Source organism: Macaca nemestrina, chromosome 17 (assembly GCF_043159975.1).
Source record: "Macaca nemestrina isolate mMacNem1 chromosome 17, mMacNem.hap1, whole genome shotgun sequence".
Taxonomy (NCBI): domain Eukaryota; kingdom Metazoa; phylum Chordata; class Mammalia; order Primates; family Cercopithecidae; genus Macaca; species Macaca nemestrina.
Genome location: NC_092141.1, coordinates 91,328,218 through 91,350,064, shown reverse-complemented (window position 1 = coordinate 91,350,064; position 21,847 = coordinate 91,328,218). Strand labels below are relative to the sequence as shown.

At 62.8% G+C, this 21,847-nt stretch overlaps 2 protein-coding genes and 1 long non-coding RNA gene across 3 annotated transcripts; 2 read left to right on the top strand and 1 right to left on the bottom strand.

The window, feature by feature from the left end:
• Nucleotides 1-475: 475 nt before the first annotated feature.
• LOC105469341 (secreted and transmembrane 1) lies at nucleotides 476-16,290 on the top strand. The gene is given in 6 exon segments (XM_071081882.1): nucleotides 476-769; nucleotides 9,628-9,785; nucleotides 12,618-12,926; nucleotides 14,408-14,541; nucleotides 15,082-15,106; nucleotides 15,109-16,290. Coding segments are annotated over 5 exon segments (732 nt in total). The 5' UTR covers nucleotides 476-769; nucleotides 9,628-9,691; the 3' UTR covers nucleotides 15,279-16,290.
• LOC139359265 (uncharacterized) lies at nucleotides 9,784-11,289 on the bottom strand. The gene is made up of 3 exons (XR_011615231.1): nucleotides 11,123-11,289; nucleotides 10,500-10,709; nucleotides 9,784-10,090 (listed from the first exon to the last, which is right to left on the bottom strand). It is a non-coding gene; the product is annotated as an uncharacterized lncRNA (long non-coding RNA).
• A 2,585-nt stretch (nucleotides 16,291-18,875) lies between the features above and the next one.
• LOC105469340 (CD7 molecule) lies at nucleotides 18,876-21,620 on the top strand. The gene is made up of 4 exons (XM_011720285.2): nucleotides 18,876-19,071; nucleotides 19,471-19,785; nucleotides 20,044-20,258; nucleotides 21,026-21,620. The coding sequence occupies exons 1-4, from the start codon at nucleotides 18,990-18,992 to the stop codon at nucleotides 21,134-21,136; spliced, it is 723 nt and encodes a 240-aa protein (XP_011718587.2). The 5' UTR covers nucleotides 18,876-18,989; the 3' UTR covers nucleotides 21,137-21,620.
• Nucleotides 21,621-21,847: the final 227 nt, after the last annotated feature.

Here is a 21,847-nt window from a genome sequence, read left to right as displayed (position 1 = left end):
CACCGGGTCCTCCAGGCCTCCTCGACCCACCTTCAACCCACCTGGGGTGTCAGTGCGTTCCCAGCCCAGATGCATCTTGGAGCCTTCCACCCGCACCCCATCTCCTGCCCCAACAGGCTGGGCCCCTCCTCCTGGACTGGCCAGGCCAGCACCTCCGCAGGGGCCTCAGGACGCCCGAAGGCCCGGGCCGCAGGTGCAGGACGCTCTGCGCGGGAGCTGGGGGATCGCTCCTCTGCTCCGCGCGCTTTTGTGAAAGGGCCTCTGACCCTCCCGCTGCCCCGCTCGCTCTGCCCGCGCACCCCGGCCATCTGGGGGCCGCCCCCGCTCCCCGCTCCCCGCTCCCCGCAGCCCCGCAGCGGCCCCCTCGACCCGCCCAGCTCGCCCCGTGCACAGACTCGCGGCAGCTGCGAGCGGAGCCAACCTGCCCCGCGGGGAACGCGCGCCGCGCGCGAGCTGGACCCGCCAGACGCGAACTCTCCTGGAAACACGCCCCTGGCCGTTTTCCCGCTGCCTTTGGCGTGAACCGCGGGTGCGGCGCCTCGCGTGAAAACAGCAAATTCCCTGTCACGCTTGCTGCGAACGCGGGCTGTTCCCGAAACTCGGCGGCTTCCCGTAAACCCCGCTCCTTCCTCATCGGGGGGTGGGTCCGGCGCGGGTCCGCCGCCTCCTCCCCGGCCCCTCCCTCCTCCCTCCCGTCTGTTTCATTTTCCTGCGGCTCCGGGGCCCGGAGAAGCTGCATCCCGGAGGAGCGCGTCCCGCAGCGGACCCGGTGAGGCGCGGAGAGGGACGGGCGGGGGAACCAGAGGGGCGGGCGCGGAGTGGGCTCGGTGCTGGGAACTTGGTGCTGGGTGCCCCGGGGTGAGGACTCGGTGCTGGGGACTCGGTGCTGGGGACTCGGTGCTGGGCGCTCTGTGTTAGGGCCTCTCGGTGCTGAGGACTTGGTGCTGAGGACTCGGTGCTGGGGGCTCGGTGCTGAGGACTCGGTGCTGAGGGCTCTGTGCTGAGGACTCGGTGCTGGGGGCTCGGTGCTGGGGGCTCGGTGCTGGGGACTCGGTGCTGGGGACTTGGTGCTGTGCGCTCTGTGCTGAGGACTCAGTGCTGGGGGCTCGGTGCTGAGGACTCGGTGCTGAGGACTCGGTGCTGGGGGCTCGGTGCTGGGTGCTCTGTGCTGAGGACTCGGTGCTGGGGGCTCGGTGCTGGGGGCTCGGTGCTGGGCGCTCTGTGCTGAGGACTCGGTGCTAGGGGCTCGGTGCTGGGGGCTTGGTGCTGAGGACTCGGTGCTGGGGGCTTGGTGCTGGGGGCTCGGTGCTGGGGGCTCGGTGCTGAGGACTCGGTGCTGAGGACTCGGTGCTGGGGGCTCGGTGCTGGGCGCTCGGTGCTGAGGACTCGGTGCTGGGGACTCGGTGCTGGGGGCTCGGTGCTGGGGACTCGGTGCTGGGCGCTCTGTGCTGAGGACTCGGTGCTGGGAGCTCGGTGCTGAGGACTCGGTGCTGGGGGCTCGGTGCTGGGAGCTCTGTGTTAGGGCCTCTCGGTGCACCGGGGTCGGCGGTCCGCGCAGGGATGGGGACTCTGGGGCTGCAGCGCCTCTGCCTCGGGGACCGTCACCCCCCACCGGCCCTGAGCGCGAGTCGCCGGCCAGGCTTGCGGGGGCGCAGCGGGTGCGCTCCGGGAGGGGCGGGAACCAGCTACAGGCCGTGTGGGGACCCGTGTCTCTGCCCTGCGCCCCGGGCTCGATTCTTGAAGGGACAGAGGCGGCGTCTCGGACCCGGGGCTCCCCTAAGTCCAGTGGGTCGGAGCCCCCTCCGCCTTTCCTGGTCCTCGGCCTCAGCCGGGGTTCCCTGCGCCGTCGCTGCGACCAAGTTGTGAGCAAAACGCACTTGCTCACACGAGTGCACACGAGCTGGTGGACACACGCACGCATGAGCACACGCAGGCACGCGTGGACTGTTGCACACTCCACAGCCACAGCTTCGTGTGCGCTCACAGCAAACTCATAAAACAGGAACCGTGAGGCTTCCCCTCACCCAGGCAGGCCCTCAGCTGCCCCTTCTGGCGCTGGTTTTGCTGACTCCGCAGTAATGTCCACATTCAGTTCCTTGCCCACTACTGGTCATTCACCTGCAGCTTGAGAAGCACGTTTTCTGCCCGTCGTCGGCAGAGGATCCTCGGCTTCTGGGAGGCCCAGGGTGACTGGCTGTGGGGGCCAGGGCAGGAGGCCTGTCTCCAGCAGGGCGGGGGGTGGTGGCAGGGCCTCTCCAGGGGGCCGCTGCTGAGCCCAGAGCAGGAGGACAGGAGGCCACCAACAGAGGGGACAGGTGAGCAAATGCTGAGGAGGAAGGGTTAGCCTGATCTAGCCCCCAGGCCTGAGGGGACTTTGCTGACCACCTGGGGGGTCCCCTCTGGGCCGCTCCAGCAGAGACCAGGGCAGAGACGTCCACACCGTGGGCCTGGGTGGGCTTCATGGCCTCCGCGAGCTGCAGCTGTCTTCTGAGAGGTGTGGGTGTGCTCATTCTCTGTAGAGATGTGGGGTCACCTGTGTTCCCCGAGCCCCTGCAGCAGCTGGGAAAGCACTGTCAGCCACCCCTCAGGTGCTGTGGGGGTAGAGTCCACTGACCACACAGGAGGACCCCAGTGAACCCAGCCCGAGGGGACCTGAGCTTCCACACACCCAGCACCTGTGGGAGCCGGGACAGGCAGGTGCCCGGGGCACCAAGGAGGGGGCACCAAGGAGCGGGAATAGGCACACACAGGCTTGCTGGGTGGTGCATGAACTTTCCTAGGCGTGTCACTGGGAACGGCTCCAAGCCGGTGCGTCAATCCTGGTCTGGGAGCATTCAGACCCTACTGTGTCTGGTGCCAGCTCCTCAGATGCCGACCCCTGTTTCTGTGGTTTGGGAGAAATCTGATTGCTGCCCCATCTTTTCCCAGTCCAGAAGTTTGTTTTTTGTTTTTGTTTTGTTTGTTTGTTTTTTGAGACAGAGTTTCGCTCTTGTTACCCAGGCTGGAGTGCAGTGGCACGATCTCAGCTCACCACAACTTCCACCTCCCGGGTTCAAGCAATTCTCCTGCCTCAGCCTCCCAAGTAGCTGGGATTACAGGCACACACCACCCGGCCTGGCTAATTTTTTTTTATTTTTAGTGGAGACTTGGTTTCACCATGTTGTCCAGGCTGGTCTCAAACTCCCAACCTCAGGTGATCCACCTGCCTCAGTCTCCCAAAGTGCTGGGATTACAAGCATGAGCCACCGCACCCAGCCCACTCTGGAAGTTTTGAGGCTCCGTGCGCCTGGTCTCCCCGAGCCTGGTCTCCTTGTACCATAAACGGAGCTGCTGGGCCGGTCACCGCCCACCTGGCCACTTTCCCGGTGGCTGCACCCTGCCGCTTGCACTGTCTCTGATTTTTAGCCATTGCACGGTTTTCAACTCGAGCCCACGCCTCTGGTCAGGAGGATGGCAGGAGAGGACTCAGGCAGACAGGGGCAGAGTGACTGGGCTGACACAGGATACCCAGCGACATCTGAGTTTGAGATCATTAATCGTGTTTTAATATAAGTGTGTCCCAAGTGTCCCACGGGACAAGCTTTTACCAGGACATCGTTGGTTGTTTATCTGAGACTCAGATGTGACCAGAAGTGCAGGTACACTGATGCCTGATGACCTGAGAGGGGCCTGTGTCGCCCGGTGCGTTTTCTTCTAATAAACGGAGCAAATTCCCTGCAGCAACCCAATGTCCCTGACACCTGCTGCCCAGACAGAGCTGGGGCCACACACAGTCCGCAGCCTAAACCCTCAGAGTAGAGCCAGATTGCCACTCTCCACCCTGTCTCCCCTCAGCTCCCTTCCCCCTGAGCCCTTCAAAGTCATTCTCAAGCCAAAGACAGGGGTCTTCCAGGCCTGGGGCTCCCCTCCACGGCTGACTCATTCCACACCTTTCCCGCCACATGCCGGGTGTGGACTGATGGGGAGGGCACCACCACCTGCTCCTGGTACCCTCCAGCCCAGCCCTTGCTCCCTTTCACCCCTGGCTGGGCAAGGGTCAGGGCTGCCAACATCGGAGGGCACTCAGTGGGGAGCTGGTGAAGGTGCTGGGAGGAAGGGAGGATCGGGGAGAGGCAGTGAGAGGATCCACGTGTGAGAAGCAGCAGCCACCACCACAGTTGGGCTGAAGGGACTTCGCGGGGAGGCAGCATCTCCAGAATGGTGCAGTCCAGGCTGCCAGGGGCTGAGACCGTGGAGGGGATGAGGCCGGAAAGAGGGACAGTGCCAGCTTCTCACTCCCACCCCCCTCTCCCCAACGAGGGCAGCCCAGGACCCTGGGTCTTCGGGAAGCAATCGGGCAGGAAGGCTGGGAGATGGAGCTGCAGGGTCCACCCGCGGCGGCAGAGGCATCTAGGAGCCGCTGTAGCCCCTGAGAGCAGAGATTCCACTGCACTGCTGGCCCCATGGAACACAGAGCAGACAGACTTGGGACACTCAGGGCAGAGGGGAGGCAGATGCAGCCACTGCCAGGCGGGAGGAGCTTGGCATGAAGCCAGGTGCATGCAACTGGCCCTCGGGGGCCTTCAGGACCCAGCTGCTGAGGTCTGGTTCACGGTGCAGCTCTTTGCTGAGTCAGGGCTGACTCAGGACACAGGCAGGTGGCAGAGCTAGCACCTGGGCGGGCAGGTGGGGTGGATGCAGCACCCTCAGGGCTCTGGGGATCTGTGACCTTTGGCTGTGTGCCCAGAGTTCCCCCCTTAACACAGTGGCAAGGCAGTCCCTGGAAGCGTTTATGAAACAGACTCAGATGGCCTCGGGCTCTAGGTGAGGGCAGGACCCCCCAGAGCAGCCTGGGGAGAACAGCAGGGCACCCCTCCCGGACACAGTCGGTGGGTGGTGCGGAGAGCAGTGGGAGAGCCCCCAGCAGCCCCGACCCTCCCTGCTGTCCATCTGCATGGCTCCAAGGTGGGCGTGCTGAGCTGGCATCGTGGAGCGTGGGGTGAGGGGAGCCGGACCCAGGCCCAACTGCGGTCTCCTTGTGTGAATCTCACCTCCATGCGGGGGTCTCCAGGTGGCCTGGGTCTCCCACTGCATTGGGGATGGGGGTTCTGTGGTCGGCTACCAGTCCCCAAAGATGTCATGTCCTCATCCCAGAACCTGACATGGCAAAGGGACTGTGCAGATGGGATGAAGTCTCGGGTGCTGAGCTGGGGCGTGTGTCCTGGGTCACCCAGGGGGGCCCTTGATGCCATCACAGGGTCTCCAGGAGAGGGAGGGAGGAGGGGGAGTCAGGGAGACAAGGAAAGCAGCTGGGGGGCGGTGGTGGGGAGGTGGCAGAGGGGCCGTGAGCCGAGGGATGCGGATGCCTCTGGGCGCTGGAGACGGAGAGGGACGGATTCCGCCTGGAGCCTCCAGAAGGGACCACCCTGGCCCAACCCTTGATTTTAGCCCAGAGAGACCCCATCGGGCTTCCAGCTAATCCAGAACGCTAGATGCATGATGGGAGATGGGGCCCTAGCCTGTCTTCAAGCCCATCTGAGCAGCCCTGAGGGGTCACAGCAGGAAAGCGGGTGTTAGTGAGAGGCCACAAAAGGTCTCGGGATGGGTTCCCTCCCCTCGAACCCATGCCCGGCAGGGTGGGATGGGGTGTCTGACAGAAGGGAGGGGACTCATCCTGAGCGCGGTAGCTGCCTGGAGTGGGGAACTCAGACCTCGGGACACGGCACCCCCACCCTGCGCCAACGTGGGACCATGCCCGAGCCTCAGCAGCACCTCGGGGTTGGTGACGTGCCCACCTGCAGGGACGTGTCCCCACACCTGCCCTCCGCGGCTGGCAGGGGTTTCCGCGTGGAGGCAGGACCACGGTGAGAGTGTGGGAATGACCGGGTGGCTGCCTGTGGCTGTGCAGGGCCCAGAGATGACTAGAGGGAGGCTCAGAGGGGGCTGGGACACTTGGGGCAATGGGACGAGAAGGCCGGAGCCCATCTGCAAGCCCGGTCCTCAGCAGGCCCAGACTCCAGCCTCTGGGAGGACCCCTGGTAACATGGGGTTCCCGGGGTAGGTGACATGTCCTGCTGTGACACTTTCTGGCGGTTTGTTTGTTTGGAGAAACGCACATCTACAAAACTACAGACATCTATAAATAGCTCGTCTGAAGGTCGCTTTACACAACTCCCTCATGGGAGTTCCCTGCACGCTGGTGTGTGGGGTGCACTGGGAGCTGGGAGAGGCAGGGCTGGAGTCACCGCCCTACCTAGGGACTTTTCCCAGCAGAGGTGCAGGGACCCGAGCGGCAGGGCAGCCTGGCCAGGAACCCTTGCCCCAGCCTCCTTCGAAGGCGGTGTTCTCTTGGCTGAAGGGAAAGTCCTGCCAGGGCTCCTGCTGGGCCTCGCCCTCTGCCCTACCTGGAACAGACCCAGGCCGCCTCCCCTCATTTTCCCTTCCCTGGTGCCTTTCAAAGTCCAGCAGGGTTGTCAGCAGGTTCATGCAAAAGCACGTCACCTGGTCCAAGTGAGGACCTGACCTTTGACCAGCACGGGCATCGGCCCAGACCCCACCAGAGGGACTGATAGAGTTAGGGTTAAGGCACTTTCCTGTGCAAAGCTGAGCTAGCTCCTGCGTGGGGGCAGGTGGGGCTTTGTGGAGCGTCCACACAGGGACCCTCATCCCCCAGCTGCTCTCAGGGGACCCAGATCCACATGTATCCAGCACCCACTGTATGCAGGGCCTGAGTGGGGCCCCGTGGGAAGCACAGAAGCTGGGACCTCGCTGGGGCCCTTGAGAGGCTCATCCCTGCCTCTCTGACCCTGCCCCGGCACTATGTGTGTGTGCACTGCAGCCGCCTCTGCCTGGCGGGAGAGGAGACACACAGCTGGGGGCTCCCAGCCTTTGCAGGCCCAAGGCAAGATAGCAAAAGGAGGCTCGCCTGCTGGAAGCTGCCCAGCAGCCTGCCTTGCCAGTGAGAGCAGCAGAGGTAAAGCTGACTTGTGTGTTAGGAACGCACAGAGGTGTAAACGATGGATTCGAAAGGAACACAACTGAGGGTTGCCCCGGGAGGGGGTCCGGTAGATGGGCTGGGGGTGGGGGGCCCATGGACGGGCAGGGGGGACCGGTAGATGGGCTGGGGGGGTGCTGACTACAGGCTGTGGTCAGCGCTGGGCTTGGCTGGGGGAGGCGGACGGTGGGTGCTGCTCATGTGAGGGTCTCTGTGAGTGACTGGACGTCTGGACAGCATCACAGGGGAGGCAGACACCCGAGGATTGTAATGACGAAGCTCAGTGCCCTGGGCGTGCAGCGATCTCACACACGTGCTCCTAAGTAGACGGATAAGTAGACGGAGGAGCATTGGTGAGGGGCTGGGGTTGTGCCCTGGGCGTGCAGCGATCTCACACACGTGCTCCTAAGTAGACGGATAAGTAGACGGAGGAGCATTGGTGAGGGGCTGGGGTTGTGCCCTGGGCGTGCAGCGATCTCACACACGTGCTCCTAAGTAGACGGATAAGTAGACGGAGGAGCATTGGTGAGGGGCTGGGGTTGTGCCCTGGGCGTGCAGCGATATCACACACGTGCTCCTAAGTAGACGGATAAGTAGACGGAGGAGCATTGGTGAGGGGCTGGGGTTGTGCCCTGGGCGTGCAGCGATCTCACACACGTGCTCCTAAGTAGACGGATAAGTAGACGGAGGAGCATTGGTGAGGGGCTGGGGTTGTGCCCTGGGCGTGCAGCGATCTCACACACGTGCTCCTAAGTAGACGGATAAGTAGACGGAGGAGCATTGGTGAGGGGCTGGGGTTGTGCCCTGGGCGTGCAGCGATATCACACACGTGCTCCTAAGTAGACGGATAAGTAGACGGAGGAGCATTGGTGAGGGGCTGGGGTTGTGCCCTGGGCGTGCAGCGATCTCACACACGTGCTCCTAAGTAGACGGATAAGTAGACGGAGGAGCATTGGTGAGGGGCTGGGGTTGTGCCCTGGGCGTGCAGCGATATCACACACGTGCTCCTAAGTAGACGGATAAGTAGACGGAGGAGCATTGGTGAGGGGCTGGGGTTGTGCCCTGGGCGTGCAGCGATCTCACACACGTGCTCCTAAGTAGACGGATAAGTAGACGGAGGAGCATTGGTGAGGGGCTGGGGTTGTGCCCTGGGCGTGCAGCGATATCACACACGTGCTCCTAAGTAGACGGATAAGTAGACGGAGGAGCATTGGTGAGGGGCTGGGGTTGTGCCCTGGGCGTGCAGCGATATCACACACGTGCTCCTAAGTAGACGGATAAGTAGACGGAGGAGCATTGGTGAGGGGCTGGGGTTGTGCCCTGGGCGTGCAGCGATCTCACACACGTGCTCCTAAGTAGACGGATAAGTAGACGGAGGAGCATTGGTGAGGGGCTGGGGTTGTGCCCTGGGCGTGCAGCGATCTCACACACGTGCTCCTAAGTAGACGGATAAGTAGACGGAGGAGCATTGGTGAGGGGCTGGGGTTGTGCCCTGGGCGTGCAGCGATCTCACACACGTGCTCCTAAGTAGACGGATAAGTAGACGGAGGAGCATTGGTGAGGGGCTGGGGTTGTGCCCTGGGCGTGCAGCGATATCACACACGTGCTCCTAAGTAGACGGATAAGTAGACGGAGGAGCATTGGTGAGGGGCTGGGGTTGTGCCCTGGGCGTGCAGCGATATCACACACGTGCTCCTAAGTAGACGGATAAGTAGACGGAGGAGCATTGGTGAGGGGCTGGGGTTGTGCCCTGGGCGTGCAGCGATATCACACACGTGCTCCTAAGTAGACGGATAAGTAGACGGAGGAGCATTGGTGAGGGGCTGGGGTTGTGCCCTGGGCGTGCAGCGATCTCACACACGTGCTCCTAAGTAGACGGATAAGTAGACGGAGGAGCATTGGTGAGGGGCTGGGGTTGTGCCCTGGGCGTGCAGCGATATCACACACGTGCTCCTAAGTAGACGGATAAGTAGACGGAGGAGCATTGGTGAGGGGCTGGGGTTGTGCCCTGGGCGTGCAGCGATATCACACACGTGCTCCTAAGTAGACGGATAAGTAGACGGAGGAGCATTGGTGAGGGGCTGGGGTTGTGCCCTGGGCGTGCAGCGATATCACACACGTGCTCCTAAGTAGACGGATAAGTAGACGGAGGAGCATTGGTGAGGGGCTGGGGTTGTGCCCTGGGCGTGCAGCGATATCACACACGTGCTCCAAAGTAGACGGAGAATCGGTTTTGTGCTTCGCGTTGGTGAGGGGCTGGGGCGGGAAGCTGGTCTTCGTACAGTGTCAGGTAGACGCGGCTACCAAAGCTTCCACCTGTCCTGACCCATTTCTACAGGAAACACCCTCAGACAGTCATGAGTAATTTATTGTAAAACAAAAGGGCTGACCCACAAGTCAGATGTCCCGCCGTGCTTCGGGCGACTCTGTCTCCTGCCCCCATGTGTCTTCTTTGTTTCACGCAGCCAGCATCGCACGCCCTCTACAGTCACGGGGAAGGGAAGGAGGGTGGAGGCTCTGGCATCCCAGGCACAGCCACTCAGGAAAGAGCGTGGGGACCCCCAGCCTCCCAGCCCCCGCCAGGCGACAGCCACTACCACTGTCCCCTCTGGCAGCCACAGGGGGCTCTGACCCACAGGCTTTCCTTCCTCCAGGGAGTGTCCCGAGAGCCAGTGACAAGGACCAGGGGCCCCTGAGGCTGCTGAAGTCCCGCCAGCCATGCAGACCTGGCCCATGGTGTTCCCCGGCCCCGTTTCCTGGCCCTTTGGGGCCCTCCTGCTCCTGGCTGCCTCCTTGAGTGCTCAGAATGAAGGTAGGTCTCAGGGTCCTGCCTCTCTGCTGGGGAAAGGGGAGCCCAGTGGGGGCATGGCAGGGGTGGGAGGGGTGGACTGAGGTTGGGTCCAGACACCACCAGGTCCCCGATAATGACTGACTCTGCAGACCCAAGGCCCGACCACGCGGAGCTGGTCCAGGCGGTGGTGAGCCGGCCGTGTCCCGCCGTGGATGGAGGGCAGTGGTGGGCCGGCCGTGTCCCGCCATGGATGGAGGCAGTGGTGGGTGGGCCGTGTCTTGCCATGGATGACGGGCAGCGGTGGCCGCTGTGGTAACTGGTGGTCACTGTCAGAGCAATTGTGGGGAAGGACCAAGATCACGACCAGTTTCTAAGCGAGAGGGTCTGGGTCAGTTACGACCTGTGCTGTGGCTGGGAAACGGACAGCAGCCCTGGCCTGGGGGTTCCTTAGGCGTATCTCAGGCCTGCCAGGAGTGGATCGGCATTTGAACAAGGTCCCCCAGTGAGATCCTTCCCAGCTCTCTAGACCCCCAGCCTGTGCAGCAAAGTCACCTGAGGGGCTTTTCTTTTCTTTTTTTTTTTGAGACAGGGTCTACCTCTATCGCCCAGGCTGGACACCCAGGCTGGGGTGCGGTGGTGCAGTCATGGCTCATTGCAGCCTTGACCTCCTGGGCTCAGGTGATCCTCCCACCTCAGCCTCCCGAGTAGCTGGGACCACAGATATGCACACCATACCTGGCTAAACTGTGTATTTTTTGTAGAGACAGGGTTTTGTCATGTTGCTCAGGCTGGTCTCAAACTCCTGAGCTCAAGTGATCCTCCCACTCGGCCTCCCAAAATGCTAGGATTACAGGCGTGAGCCACTGAGCCACCTGAGGGGCTTTCAAAAGGTGTCAGAGCTCAGCCACATCCCAAACCACATCCCAAAGCAGTTCAGTCAGAATCCTAAGAACAAACAAAAAACAAAACAAAACCGAAACGGAAGAATCCCAGGTGGAGGAACCCAGGTTTCGGGAGATTCTGGCCCCGCCCCCCAAGAGTGGCTCCAAAGTGCAACTGGCTGGGGCCCCCCCGACAGCCGCACGCTGCTCTCTGGACAGTGTGAATTTGTGCAATGGCCTGGAGAGGCCCTGCGGTCCCTGAACACTCAGAGCGCCCAGACAGGCAGCCAGCCTGCTCGTCCGAGGAAACTCAGTCCAGCCTGAAGGCCAGGTGCCCCTGAAGCCCACCCCCTCCCATGGGCACCAAGGCCCCTGGCACTTGCCAGCATGTGGCACCTGCCATGTGGTTTTGTATTTGGTGAAATGTGGCCAAATGGTGGCTCCACCCAGCACGCTGTGTGCTCCCCAAGAGCTCACCCTGCCGTCCGTCCGTCCGTCCGTGTCCAGTCACAGGGGACGCTGACGCAGCAGGGACAGTGGCAGCACCAAGACCCCACGCTGGTGCCGTGCTCGGGGCCACACAACCTGAACCTCGGGCATCCCTGAGCTGGCTGCTGGGGCAAAGGCCCTGGCCCTCTGAGGGAAGCAGCTGCACGGGTCGCTATTGGGCAGGGTGCACCCAGGAGGCGGGAGAGAGAGACTGACACACTGGCTTGTTACAAGAGCTTGACCTCCCCGGACTGTGGAGCTGTGTGTGGAGCTGGCCCAGGCGCCTGGAGCTGAGCGGGCGCCCGGGAAGGGGATGTTGGGGACGGCACAGGCTGGGTCCCACAAAGATAGACTGGAACCTGAGTCTGCTCTGCTGGCCTCTGAGGCTGGCCTGGGGGTGTCCGCAGAAGTCCTGCCCTTCCTCACACAGCCAAGCACCTGCACCTGGCCCAGGCCTTGGAGAAACTGAGGGGGGAGTTGAGGGAGGTGGGGCTTGGCCACTGCTTCCCATGAAGAGGGTGATTCGGCAGGTCAGCAGCAGCACTCCTGCCACAGCGCAGTCGCCCGGCACACCCCTGAGGGTCTGGCTTCGCCCACCCCAGTGGAAATGTACAGGGGAGGGAGTTGATAGGAAATGTCTTCATCCAAGCTGACACACCTCAAGGAACAGACATGGGTATGAGGGCACACACACACACACACACACACACACACAAACACACACACACACAAACACACACACACAAACACGCGCGCACACACACAAACACACACACACAAACACACAAACACGCACACACACACAAACACACACACACAAACACGCACACACACACAAACACACACACACAAACACGCACACACACAAACACACACACGCAAACACACACACACGCACACACACAAATACACACACGCAAACACACACACACGCACACACACACAAACACGCACACACACACAAACACGCACACACACACGCACACGCACACACACACGCACACGCACACACACACGCACACGCACACACACACGCACACACACACAAACACGCACACACACACAAACACGCACACACACACAAACACACACACAAACACACACACACAAACACACACACACAAACACGCACACACACAAACACACACACACAAACACGCACACACACACGCACACACACACACAAACACACACACAAACACACACACACAAACACGCACACACAAACACAAACACACACACACAAACACACACACAAAAACACACACACACAAACACACACAGAGCCACCCTTCTTTTTGGCTGCTATTTTATTCTTCCCACACAAGACATATGTGCTGATTGGGTCGGATGGATGTATACATAGTTCATCGTGTCCCTTAGAGGCCCTGTCTCCTGCCCCGGTCCTGGCCCTGGGCGCAGCAGCCAGCCAGTGCCCTGAGGCCCAGCCCTGATCCGTGCGTGCCCCTGTCTGGCCCCACAGGTTGGGACAGCCCCATCTGCACCGAGGGGGTGGTCTCTGTGTCTCGGGGCGAGAACACCGTCATGTCCTGCAACATATCCAACGCCTTCTCCCACGTCATCATCAAGCTGCGTGCCCAGGGGCAGGAGAGCACCATCTTCAATGAGGTGGCCCCAGGCTACTTCTCCCGGGATGGCTGGCAGCTCCAAGTTCGGGGAGGCGTGGCCCAGCTGGTGATCAAAGGCACCCGGGACTCCCACGCTGGGCTGTACACCTGGCACCTCGTGGGACGCCAGAGAAATAACAGACAAGTCACACTGGAGGTTTCAGGTGAGGGGAGGCTCGGGGAAGCAAGGGGGAGGGGAGTGAGAGGGGACACAGGGAGGGGAGGGGGCCTGGGCAGGGGGAGGGCTGAGACTGAGAGGGAAGGAGGAGGAGGAAGAGCAGGCGTAAGCGGGGCTGCCAGGAGACGGGGTGCCGGAGTGGAGAGTCGGGGTGGAGGCCTCTTGACCTCCTGGGACAGTTCTCCCTTCGGGAGGGGCAGGGGACAGGCCAGAGGCTTGGGGGGCACAGACCCACAGAGGCAGCCCGAGCCCCACCAACAACACGGAACACAAAGCCTCTGCTCCTCGAAGGAACCCCACCTGCCTGTCGGGGCGAGGGCAGCCAGGAAGCTCAGGCACCCCCCGCCTCCCCGCCACACCCACCCCGGCTGTGCGGGGAAACTGCACCCCAAATGCCACCTCCGGACCCGCAGCGCCTGGCTTCGAGGCACCTGCCCTCCCTTTACTGGGGTCACCCAGAGGTGCTCAAGATCACCTGCCCACCACCCTTGGTGACCGTGAACTGGCGCCTCCCCGGCCGCCACGGTCCTGCCCCGCATCTCCCACTCCCCTGCTGTCCACCTCAACAAATGCCTGGACCACATCTGCCCTCGCCCCTCCTGTCTTCAGGGCTGGGACCAGCCCCACCCTTCCCTGTCCCCACCCCTCTCCTCCTGCCCTCAGGGGATGCTGACTGCCCCACTCTCTGCCTCAGCTCCCCTGACACGGGCATGACCACCCCCCACCCGTGTCCCCACTCGCCCAGCCCACTGCTCCGTCTGCCTCTTCTGCCCCGACTCAGGGCCCACAGCCGCCACTGCCAGCTACTTATTTGGTTCCACCAGAAAGCAGTGATGGCCAGCAGAGCACCCCCGGGCCCTCTGTGCTGCCCTCCAAGCCCCTCCCACCTGCTCCCTAGGCCCTGAGTAGCCACACGGCTGTGCGGGGCCACAGACCCCTCCAGTCCCCAGACCCACTCCCCACCCCTCCCCTTCCTTTCCTGCAAGTTCAGGAGCCTCCATGGCCCCTCCCAGCCCTCCCACCTTCACCACACCCGGTTCTGACTCACCCGGGTCACCCAAATTGGGTTCCGCTTTGCTCCCCACCCCCAGGGCATCTGGTGAGCCCTTCCTGGACTCAGGTATGGGGCTTCTCAGATACCTGGCCCTGTGGGGGCCGCATCAGGGCAGGCCCCGCACCTGCCCTTGCATCTCTTCCCCAGAGCCCCAAGGCCTGAAGGACGGGGCCAGCGGACGTCCGGGGTAGATGTTTCCCTCGCTGCCCCAAGGCACCCGTGCCCTGGGTCTCCTCCCACCTCTGTGGTCCTGCACCCCCTCTCCTCCTGGCTCCCTCCCACTCCTGTACCTCCTGGGCAAGGGCGGTGCAGTCCTCCGGGGCTCATTCTCACCCCAGGGGGTGTGCAGGAGGAGGAGGTTAGGGGTGGGGGATGCCCAACCCACCTGTCCACCGCTGAACTGCCTCCTTCAGGTGCAGAACCCCAGTCCACCCCCGACGCTGGGTCCTGGCCTGTGCCTGTGGTGGTCACTGCTGTCTTCATCCTCTTGGTTCTTACGGTCATGTTCGCCTGGTACAGGTGCCGCTGTTCGCAGCAACGCCGGGAGGTAGGAGGCCCTGCACCCCCGTGTGTGTGGGTGGGGGGTCTTGGGTGGGGCCGCCCCAGGCTGAGCTCAGCCTTACTGTCCTGCACCTGCCGGGGCTCCAGGAGAGGGTTGGGGGAGCACGGGTCCCAGAGAGCCCGTCCCCTCTAGGGGCCCAGCCGGCTGTGGTCAAGAATACACAGCCAGGTTCCCCAGACCCGCCCTGCCCTCCCTGCAAACCCTCGCTGTCCCCAGGACTCCCTGGAGGGCAGCATGGCAGGGCATGTGGTCTCCATCAGGGACACAACCTGGAGTTTCCAAGCCAAGGGAACCTCTTGCTTAGGGCGCCGTGCGAAGTGGGTTCGACCTCCAGCAGGCTCAAAACCAAGGTGAGGGCTGGGGGTGTGTGGAAGGGGTGTGTGTTGTGAGGGCACGGGGTGTACCTGGGGGTGGGAGTGTGCGTGTACATGCAAGCATGCCCATGAGTGTGAGCGCACGCCTGAGGGCAGAGCTGTGGGCACGGGGGTTGCAGCTCACGCAGGCACCTCCTTCCTCCCCCCGCAGATGAAGGTCTTCTTCCTAGAACCCCAGTCCTCAGAGTGGGAGTACAGCAGGGCCTGAGCAGAGCCTCCCCTGGCCTGTGGACCCCAGACCCCAAGCCTACTCCAAGGCCACCGGCACTGGTGGTCAAACCCTCAGCACTTGGAGCCCTGGAGCTGCTGTCCCCACAACCCTTGTTTCCAGATGCCATAGACCCATAACCACCTATAAGGCAGAGAGGACACCGGCGAGCTGGCCCTGAGTGCCGACCTTGGGTGGCAGGGCCTGGGTCTCTAGTCCCACCCGGAGGGCACAGACACCGGCTTGCTTGGGAGGGTCTGGGAGAGCTGGTGGCAGGCTGGGCCCCTGCGTCACCCACTCCAGGGCGGGTGCAGACCCTTCCCCTCCACCCCCCTGGTCTTCCAAGCTCTGTTTCCTCAGTTTCCAAAATAGGAACAGCTCACCTCCGCAGCACGCGACCTACCAGGACCCATGCCCCTCCCTCCGCCCTCATCAAACCCAGAGACCCGGGCTCCCTTTCTGCCACCCCAGCCTGAGTCCAGCCTCCATGCCCAAGTGAGGGGGCCGCTGCCGGAACCTCAGACACCCTCCAGTTCAGGGCTGTAGGAGGCCTTGGCTGCATATGCCTATGACCAATGGCAGGCTTTGGGGGCCCCTCCGCGGGAGCCCCAGGGGCCAAGATGGGGTGCGGGGGGTTAGAGGCTGGGATGGCTCCTGGCCCCACCGCCAGGGGGCAGCGCAGGCCGGGCCGGGAGGAGGCGGTGGTGGCTCGGGCTGGGAGTCAGGCGGACGCTGCCCTCCGGGGCTGGACGTGCATCCCTCAGTCTCTTGGCCGCCTGGGAGTCGCTCCCTCGTGCCCACCCCACCTGCCAGGCCTCCTTGGACCCACATCTGTTCCTGCTTTTGTCTTCGTCACTGCGGCAGAGCCCTTTGACATCTTGATATGTATCGGGTGAAAAAAATAACTTTGGGAATCCCCCTTCGGTTCTTTGAAAAGGTTCCATGACTTGAACCTCTGAAATGAAGAAAACAACCGACTCACAAACCTGCAAGTAGCTGGGAAATGCAATTTTTAAAATGAAAAAAATCTGAAAGAAACGTCTTCAGTGGGTTTAAGCCCCCAGACGTCCCTAAGGTGTCCTCAAGATGAAGACACGGGGAGCCCCCAGCCAGCTGGAGACCCCGCAGGGACACAGCGTCGCCCGGTGACCGAGACCTCGCGGAGCCGGCGGCCCGGAGGGTCAGGGCCGTAGCCAGGGTCCAGAAGGGGCGCGTTTGTGTCTCAGGTTAAAATAAGGTTCCCGTCCGCGTGCTGGGTTCGGGACTCTGCTGGGTCAGATCATGTCCTCTGGGTACAGCGCCCGGGATCCCCGTGCGGCAGGGACCCCCGTGCACCCGGGACCCCCGTATGGGGATCACAATCAAAGTTTTCTTTTCTTTTCTTTTTTTTTTTTTTTGGAGATAGGGTCTAGATCCGCCGCCTAGTCTGGAGTGCAGGGGCGTGATCATGGCTCAACCTCCTGGGCTCAAGCGATTCTCCAACTCTGGCCTCCCAGAGTGTTGGGATTATAGGCATGAGCCCCTGCGCCCGGCCTCAAGGTCATTTTGAAATCGGTCGTCTGGGTGGGGCACACGGTGGTCACGATGTCCCCTGCACACCCAGGCAGGAAACCCAGGAGGAGAGCCTGGGGCTGGAGTCCCTGAGGATTTTCATCTTTTCCTGGTGGCTTATCTCTGTTTCTGTTTTCCCTTCTGGGATTTACTGCTGGTCCTCATGCTGCCTTCCCCCTCGGTGTGGGGGGTCTGTGTCTCCCTCTGCACCCCCCAACCCTACCCGGCCCCACGCTGTCCTCAGACACACCGGGCACGTTCTGGCCTCAGGGATTCTACTCTGCTCATCCCTCTGCCTGGAATGCTGTTCCCCGGGGCCCCAGTTGGTTTCACCCAGGACCCCTTCTTGGATTGGCCTTTGAGGGCCACACCCACACCCGTGTCCTGCTGGCTGTCCACCTGGCCTCCCTGAGGTCAGCTCCAGGCGGGAGGGCCCCTGGTCCACACTGTCCCCTGCTCCTGGCACAGAGGCTGGAATAAAGACGCTCGGTGAATGTTGGTGACCCAATGCATGCATGGAGCAAAGGCCAGAGGAGGGGCTTCTCTGTAAAGCGCTGTTACCCACCGCCTCACACCACAGCCTCGTGAGGGTGCTCCGGGGCCTCTGGGCAAGATTCTGCCCCCAAATCCTCTGTCTCTTGTTTATGGAGAGCCTGGGGGAGGGAAACCGGCTCCTGCAGGACCCTCAGCCCCGCAGAAAACCTGCACCACCCCACAGCCCCACCAGTGTCTCTGCACCGGCTGCTGTGGCTGGGACCTCTGGGGAAGCAGCTCAGGGCTGCAAGTCCGTGTGTGAGTCGTGTGAGTCATGGGCACATGTCTCTGCACACATGCATGAGTCACGCACACCCGTCTCTGCACACACACGTGTCCACATGCACCCGTCTCTGCACACATGTGGAATCACACACACCCATCTCTGCGCACGCGTGTCCACATGCTCCCGTCTCTGCACACACACATCCACACGCACCCGTCTATGCACACAGGTGTGGAGTCACGTGCACCCGTCTCTGCACACATACGTGTCAACACGCACCCGTCTCTGCACACACGTGGAATCACGCAACCCATCTCTGCGCACGTGTGTCCACACGCTCCTGTCTCTGCACACACGCGGGGAGTCACGCGCACCCATCTCTGCACACACGTGTGGAGTCACGCGCACCCATCTCTGCACACACGTGTGGAGTCACGCGCACCCATCTCTGCACACACGTGTCCACACGCACCCGTCTCTGCACACACGCGTGGAGTCACGCGCACCCATCTCTGCACACACGTGTCCACACGCACCCATCTCTGCACACACGCGTGGAGTCACGCGCACCTACCTCTGCACACACGTGTCCACACACTCCCGTCTCTGCACACACGTGTCCACACGCACCCGTCTCTGCACACACGCGTGGAGTCACGTGCACCCATCTCTGCACACGAGTGGAGTCACACACACCTGTCTCTGCACACACAAGTGTCCACAGGCTCCTGCTCATGTGCTGCACCTGCTGGCTTTGGGCACCGACGTCAATGCTTTGTCATTGTGGTGGGAGGCCGTCAGGACAGAGAAGTGCCCGTCCCAGAGGACTCAGTCCCCCTGGGGTTAGAGCCAGGCACAGGTCTCCCTCAGCCCCTGAAGCTGGGCACTGTGGCCTGATACATTCCTCCCAGGGAGGTGGGGGAACCTCAGGCCTGGACCATGGCTCAGCCCTCTCGTCCCCAGGACGTGGAACACAGTGCCACGGTTGGCTGGTCGACTGCAGTGCTGGGCACGGGCACAGGCCCAGCCTCCTTCCCCACGGCCAAACCAGGGGGTGCTAATTCTGGCCTGCCCTGCGCTCCTGTGCACTGTGTGCGTGACTCATGGGTGACTCCGGATTTCTGGGCATAAGTTGGGTTCCAGCAGAAAGTACCCCAGAGGACCAGGCAGGCTGGGGGGCAGCCCTGCCCCTCACCTCCAGACCCTGTCGCCCATCCCCAGCCAGGGGGTCCCTTCTCTGTCCTCTCGTCTGCCCAGCCCCAGGCCTTGACCTCCTCCCTGTGGATTTGCAGGGGCGGGGAGGGACAGGGACACCCTGATCTCAGGGCGGCTCTCAGGGAAGCAGTGCTGGGGAGGGGTAGGTGAGGCTGCCCCTCCCACGGGGCCCACATCACTACCCTGGTCTGAGGCACCGCCTCCAGGAAGCCCTCTCTGAGCTCTGAGCGCCTGCGGTCTCCCGTGTGCTGCTCTCTGTGGGGTCCTGCAGACCCAGAGGGGCTCAGCTGCACTCATCAGGCTGGGAGAGCTGGGTGTGGGGAACATGGCCGGGCTCCCGAGGCTCCTGCTGCTGCCCCTCCTCCTGGCGCTGGCTCGTGGCCTGCCTGGGGCCCTGGCCGCCCAAGGTAAGAGCTTCCCAGACCCTCCATGGCCACAGCTCCGGAGCTCTCCCTGCCCCGTGAGCTCAGCGCCCCCAACCTGGGCCACAGCACAGCCCCCAGGAAGCGGGTGGGGTGCCGAGTGGCCTCCAGTGTCTGGGGACTCGTTTAAGAGAAGGAAGAAGGGTGGACCCCGTTGGGGAGTGGCCGGGGCTGTCCAGGCAGGGCCGCTGCTTTGGGAGGAAGAAGCACAGCACCGCTGCTGGTGCCCAGATCTGCTCCACGCCCCGAAAGGCACCGTGTCTGTGGCGACATGTCATCCCTGGGCTGTCCCAGGGCCCCACCGTCCCCACCACTGTCCCCTGCAGGAAGGACATTCTCTGTCCTTCTGGCCCGACTGGTGGTGACAGCCCAGGTCCTCCCTAGGGGTGCAGCAGTTTCCCCACTGCACGATTGCCCCCGTGGGAGGCTCCGTCAACATCACCTGCTCCACCAGCGGGGAACTGCATGGGATCTACCTGAGGCAGCTCGGGCCACAGCCCCAAAACATCATTTACTACGAGGACAGGGTGGTGCCCACTATGGACAAACGGTTCCAGGGCCGCATTGACTTCTCGGGGTCCCAGGACAACCTGACTATTACCATGCACCACCTGCAGCCGTCGGACACTGGCACCTACACCTGCCAGGCCGTCACGGAGATCAATGTCTACGGCTCCGGTACCCTGGTCCTGGTGACAGGTAGGGAATGTGCTCATCCCAGACCACCCCCCCCAACCCAGGCTGCTGGCCGGGCTCTGCTCCCCCAGCCCTTGTCGGGGGACCCTCCCTCCTACACATGCCTGAACTGTTCCAGCTCCCAGCCCACCGTCCCCAGCAGCCTCCTAGATATCTGCCCTTCCTCCACTCCACAGCCTTTCCCTGCCCTGAACCCCAAATCCCGGGGACTCTAACAGGTTCTCCACTGGGAGAATCCCTTCCTTCCTTCTTCCTTCCCAGAGGAACAGTCCCAAGGATTGCACAGATGCTCGGACGCCCCGCCGACAGGCTCTGCCCTCCCTGTCCCGCCGACAACCTCTGCCCTCCCTGCCCTGCCAACAGCCTCTGCCCTCCCTGCCCTGCCGACAGCCTCTGCCCTCCCTGTGGCCCTGGCAGTGGTCTCCTTCCTCCTCGGGCTGGCCCTGGGGGTGGCCTGTGTGCTGGTGAGGACGCAGGTCAGTGTGAGCCCCTGCTGCCACCTGCACCCCCACAGATGGTTCCCTCTCCTGAGAGCAGTGTGGAGGGCGCCAAAGCCCCAGAGGAAAGCCCCAGTACCCGCTGCCTCCTTTGCAGGCCCTGGAGCTCTCAGGGTGGAAGTGGCCTTGGCAGGGAGGGAGGGAAACCAGCACCAAAGCGACCCGAGGGGGAGGGAGCGGCCCAGGTGCTGGTCCCGCGTGTGCACGTGTGCGCATGTGCAGGTGTGAGTGTGGGGGGGTTCTCTGAGGACTGTGTGTGCTTGTTGGAGTGCGTAGGCGGAGGAGGGAGCGCCCAGGCTCTGGGCCCATGTGTGCACGTGTGCGCATGCGCAGGTGTGAGTGTGGGGGGGTCACTGAGGACTGTGTGTGCATGTTGGAGTGTGCGGGCATGCTGTGTGGCTGTGGGAAGGGAAGGGAGCCTCAGACAGACACAGAGTCTAGGCCGTGGCCCCTGCCCTCGGTCCCTGCTGTTTGTCTGGGGCTGGAGTGGGGGCCCTGCTTGGCCTGGGCTGTGGGGGGCAGTCCAAGCCGCTTCCACTCTCCTTCTTCAATGGCGCCCTGGAGTCCGACCCAGTCCTGTCCCGGGAAGGCTCTGCTGGGAAGCCCTGGAGCTCAGGAGACCTGGGGGCCGGCCCAGAGGAGTCCCGTGGGGGTCTCGTGTTAAACTGAGAAAGCTGACCGGAGTGGGGTGGGGTCTAGGACACCACACTGGCCCCTGGTTGGAAACAGCAGGTTCTGTCTTTCAGATGAAGAAACTGTGTTCGTCGCGGGATAAGAATTCGGCAGCGTGTGTGGTGTACGAGGACATGTCCCTTAGCCGCTGCAACACGCTGTCCTCCCCCAACCAGTACCAGTGACCCAGTGGGCCCGGCCACGCCGCCCCCGTGGTCCCCCCAGCATCTTCCCCACCCTACCGCGTCCCCCACCCCTCCACACCTCCACCCGGCCACAGCCCTTACCCCTCCGCGCCCCCCACCCCGCTGTCCTCCCACGGCTGCAGCAGAGTTTGAAGGGCCTAGCCCTGCCCAGCTCCGAGCAGACACACAGGCAGTGGCCAGGCCCCACGGTGCTTCTCAGTGGACAATGACGCCTCCTCTGGGAAGCCTTCCCTGCCCAGCCCCGCTGTCACGAGGAGGAAGCCTGACTGTCCTTTGGCTGCATCTCCCAACCATGGCCAAGGAGGGCTTCTCTGTGGGATGGGCCTGGGCACGCAGCCCTCTCCTGTCAGTGCCGGCCCACCCACCAACAGGCCCCAACCCCCGGCAGCCCGGCCGAGGACCGGAGACCAGTCCGCCACCCACAGCCGCACCAGAAATAAAGGCTTCTAGCTTCCTCTTCTGACCTCTGCATTTATTTCTCATCCAGCAGGAGCCAGGGAGGGCAGGTGGCTGAGACAGCAGACCCTCGCCAGGCCTCCGCCCGGGGCTCTGCAGCTGCAGCCTTGATGGTGGGGAAGGGAGCACTTTCCCACCCCAGCCCTGAAAGGACCCCTGGGGGCCCCTGACCCTTGAGAAGAAGCAGAAGCACATCCACCAGTCCAGGTGGAGGCCGGACCCAGGTGCCCTTCA

Excerpts from the sequence above, each read along its gene's own strand:
- LOC105469340 (XM_011720285.2), top strand. The coding sequence starts at position 18,990 with ATGGCCGGGCTCCCGAGGCTCCTGCTGCTGCCCCTCCTCCTGGCGCTG. Across the intron at positions 19,786-20,043 it reads TACCCTGGTCCTGGTGACAG|AGGAACAGTCCCAAGGATTG; the intron begins GTAGGGAATGTG and ends CTTCCTTCCCAG. Across the intron at positions 20,259-21,025 it reads GTGTGCTGGTGAGGACGCAG|ATGAAGAAACTGTGTTCGTC; the intron begins GTCAGTGTGAGC and ends TCTGTCTTTCAG.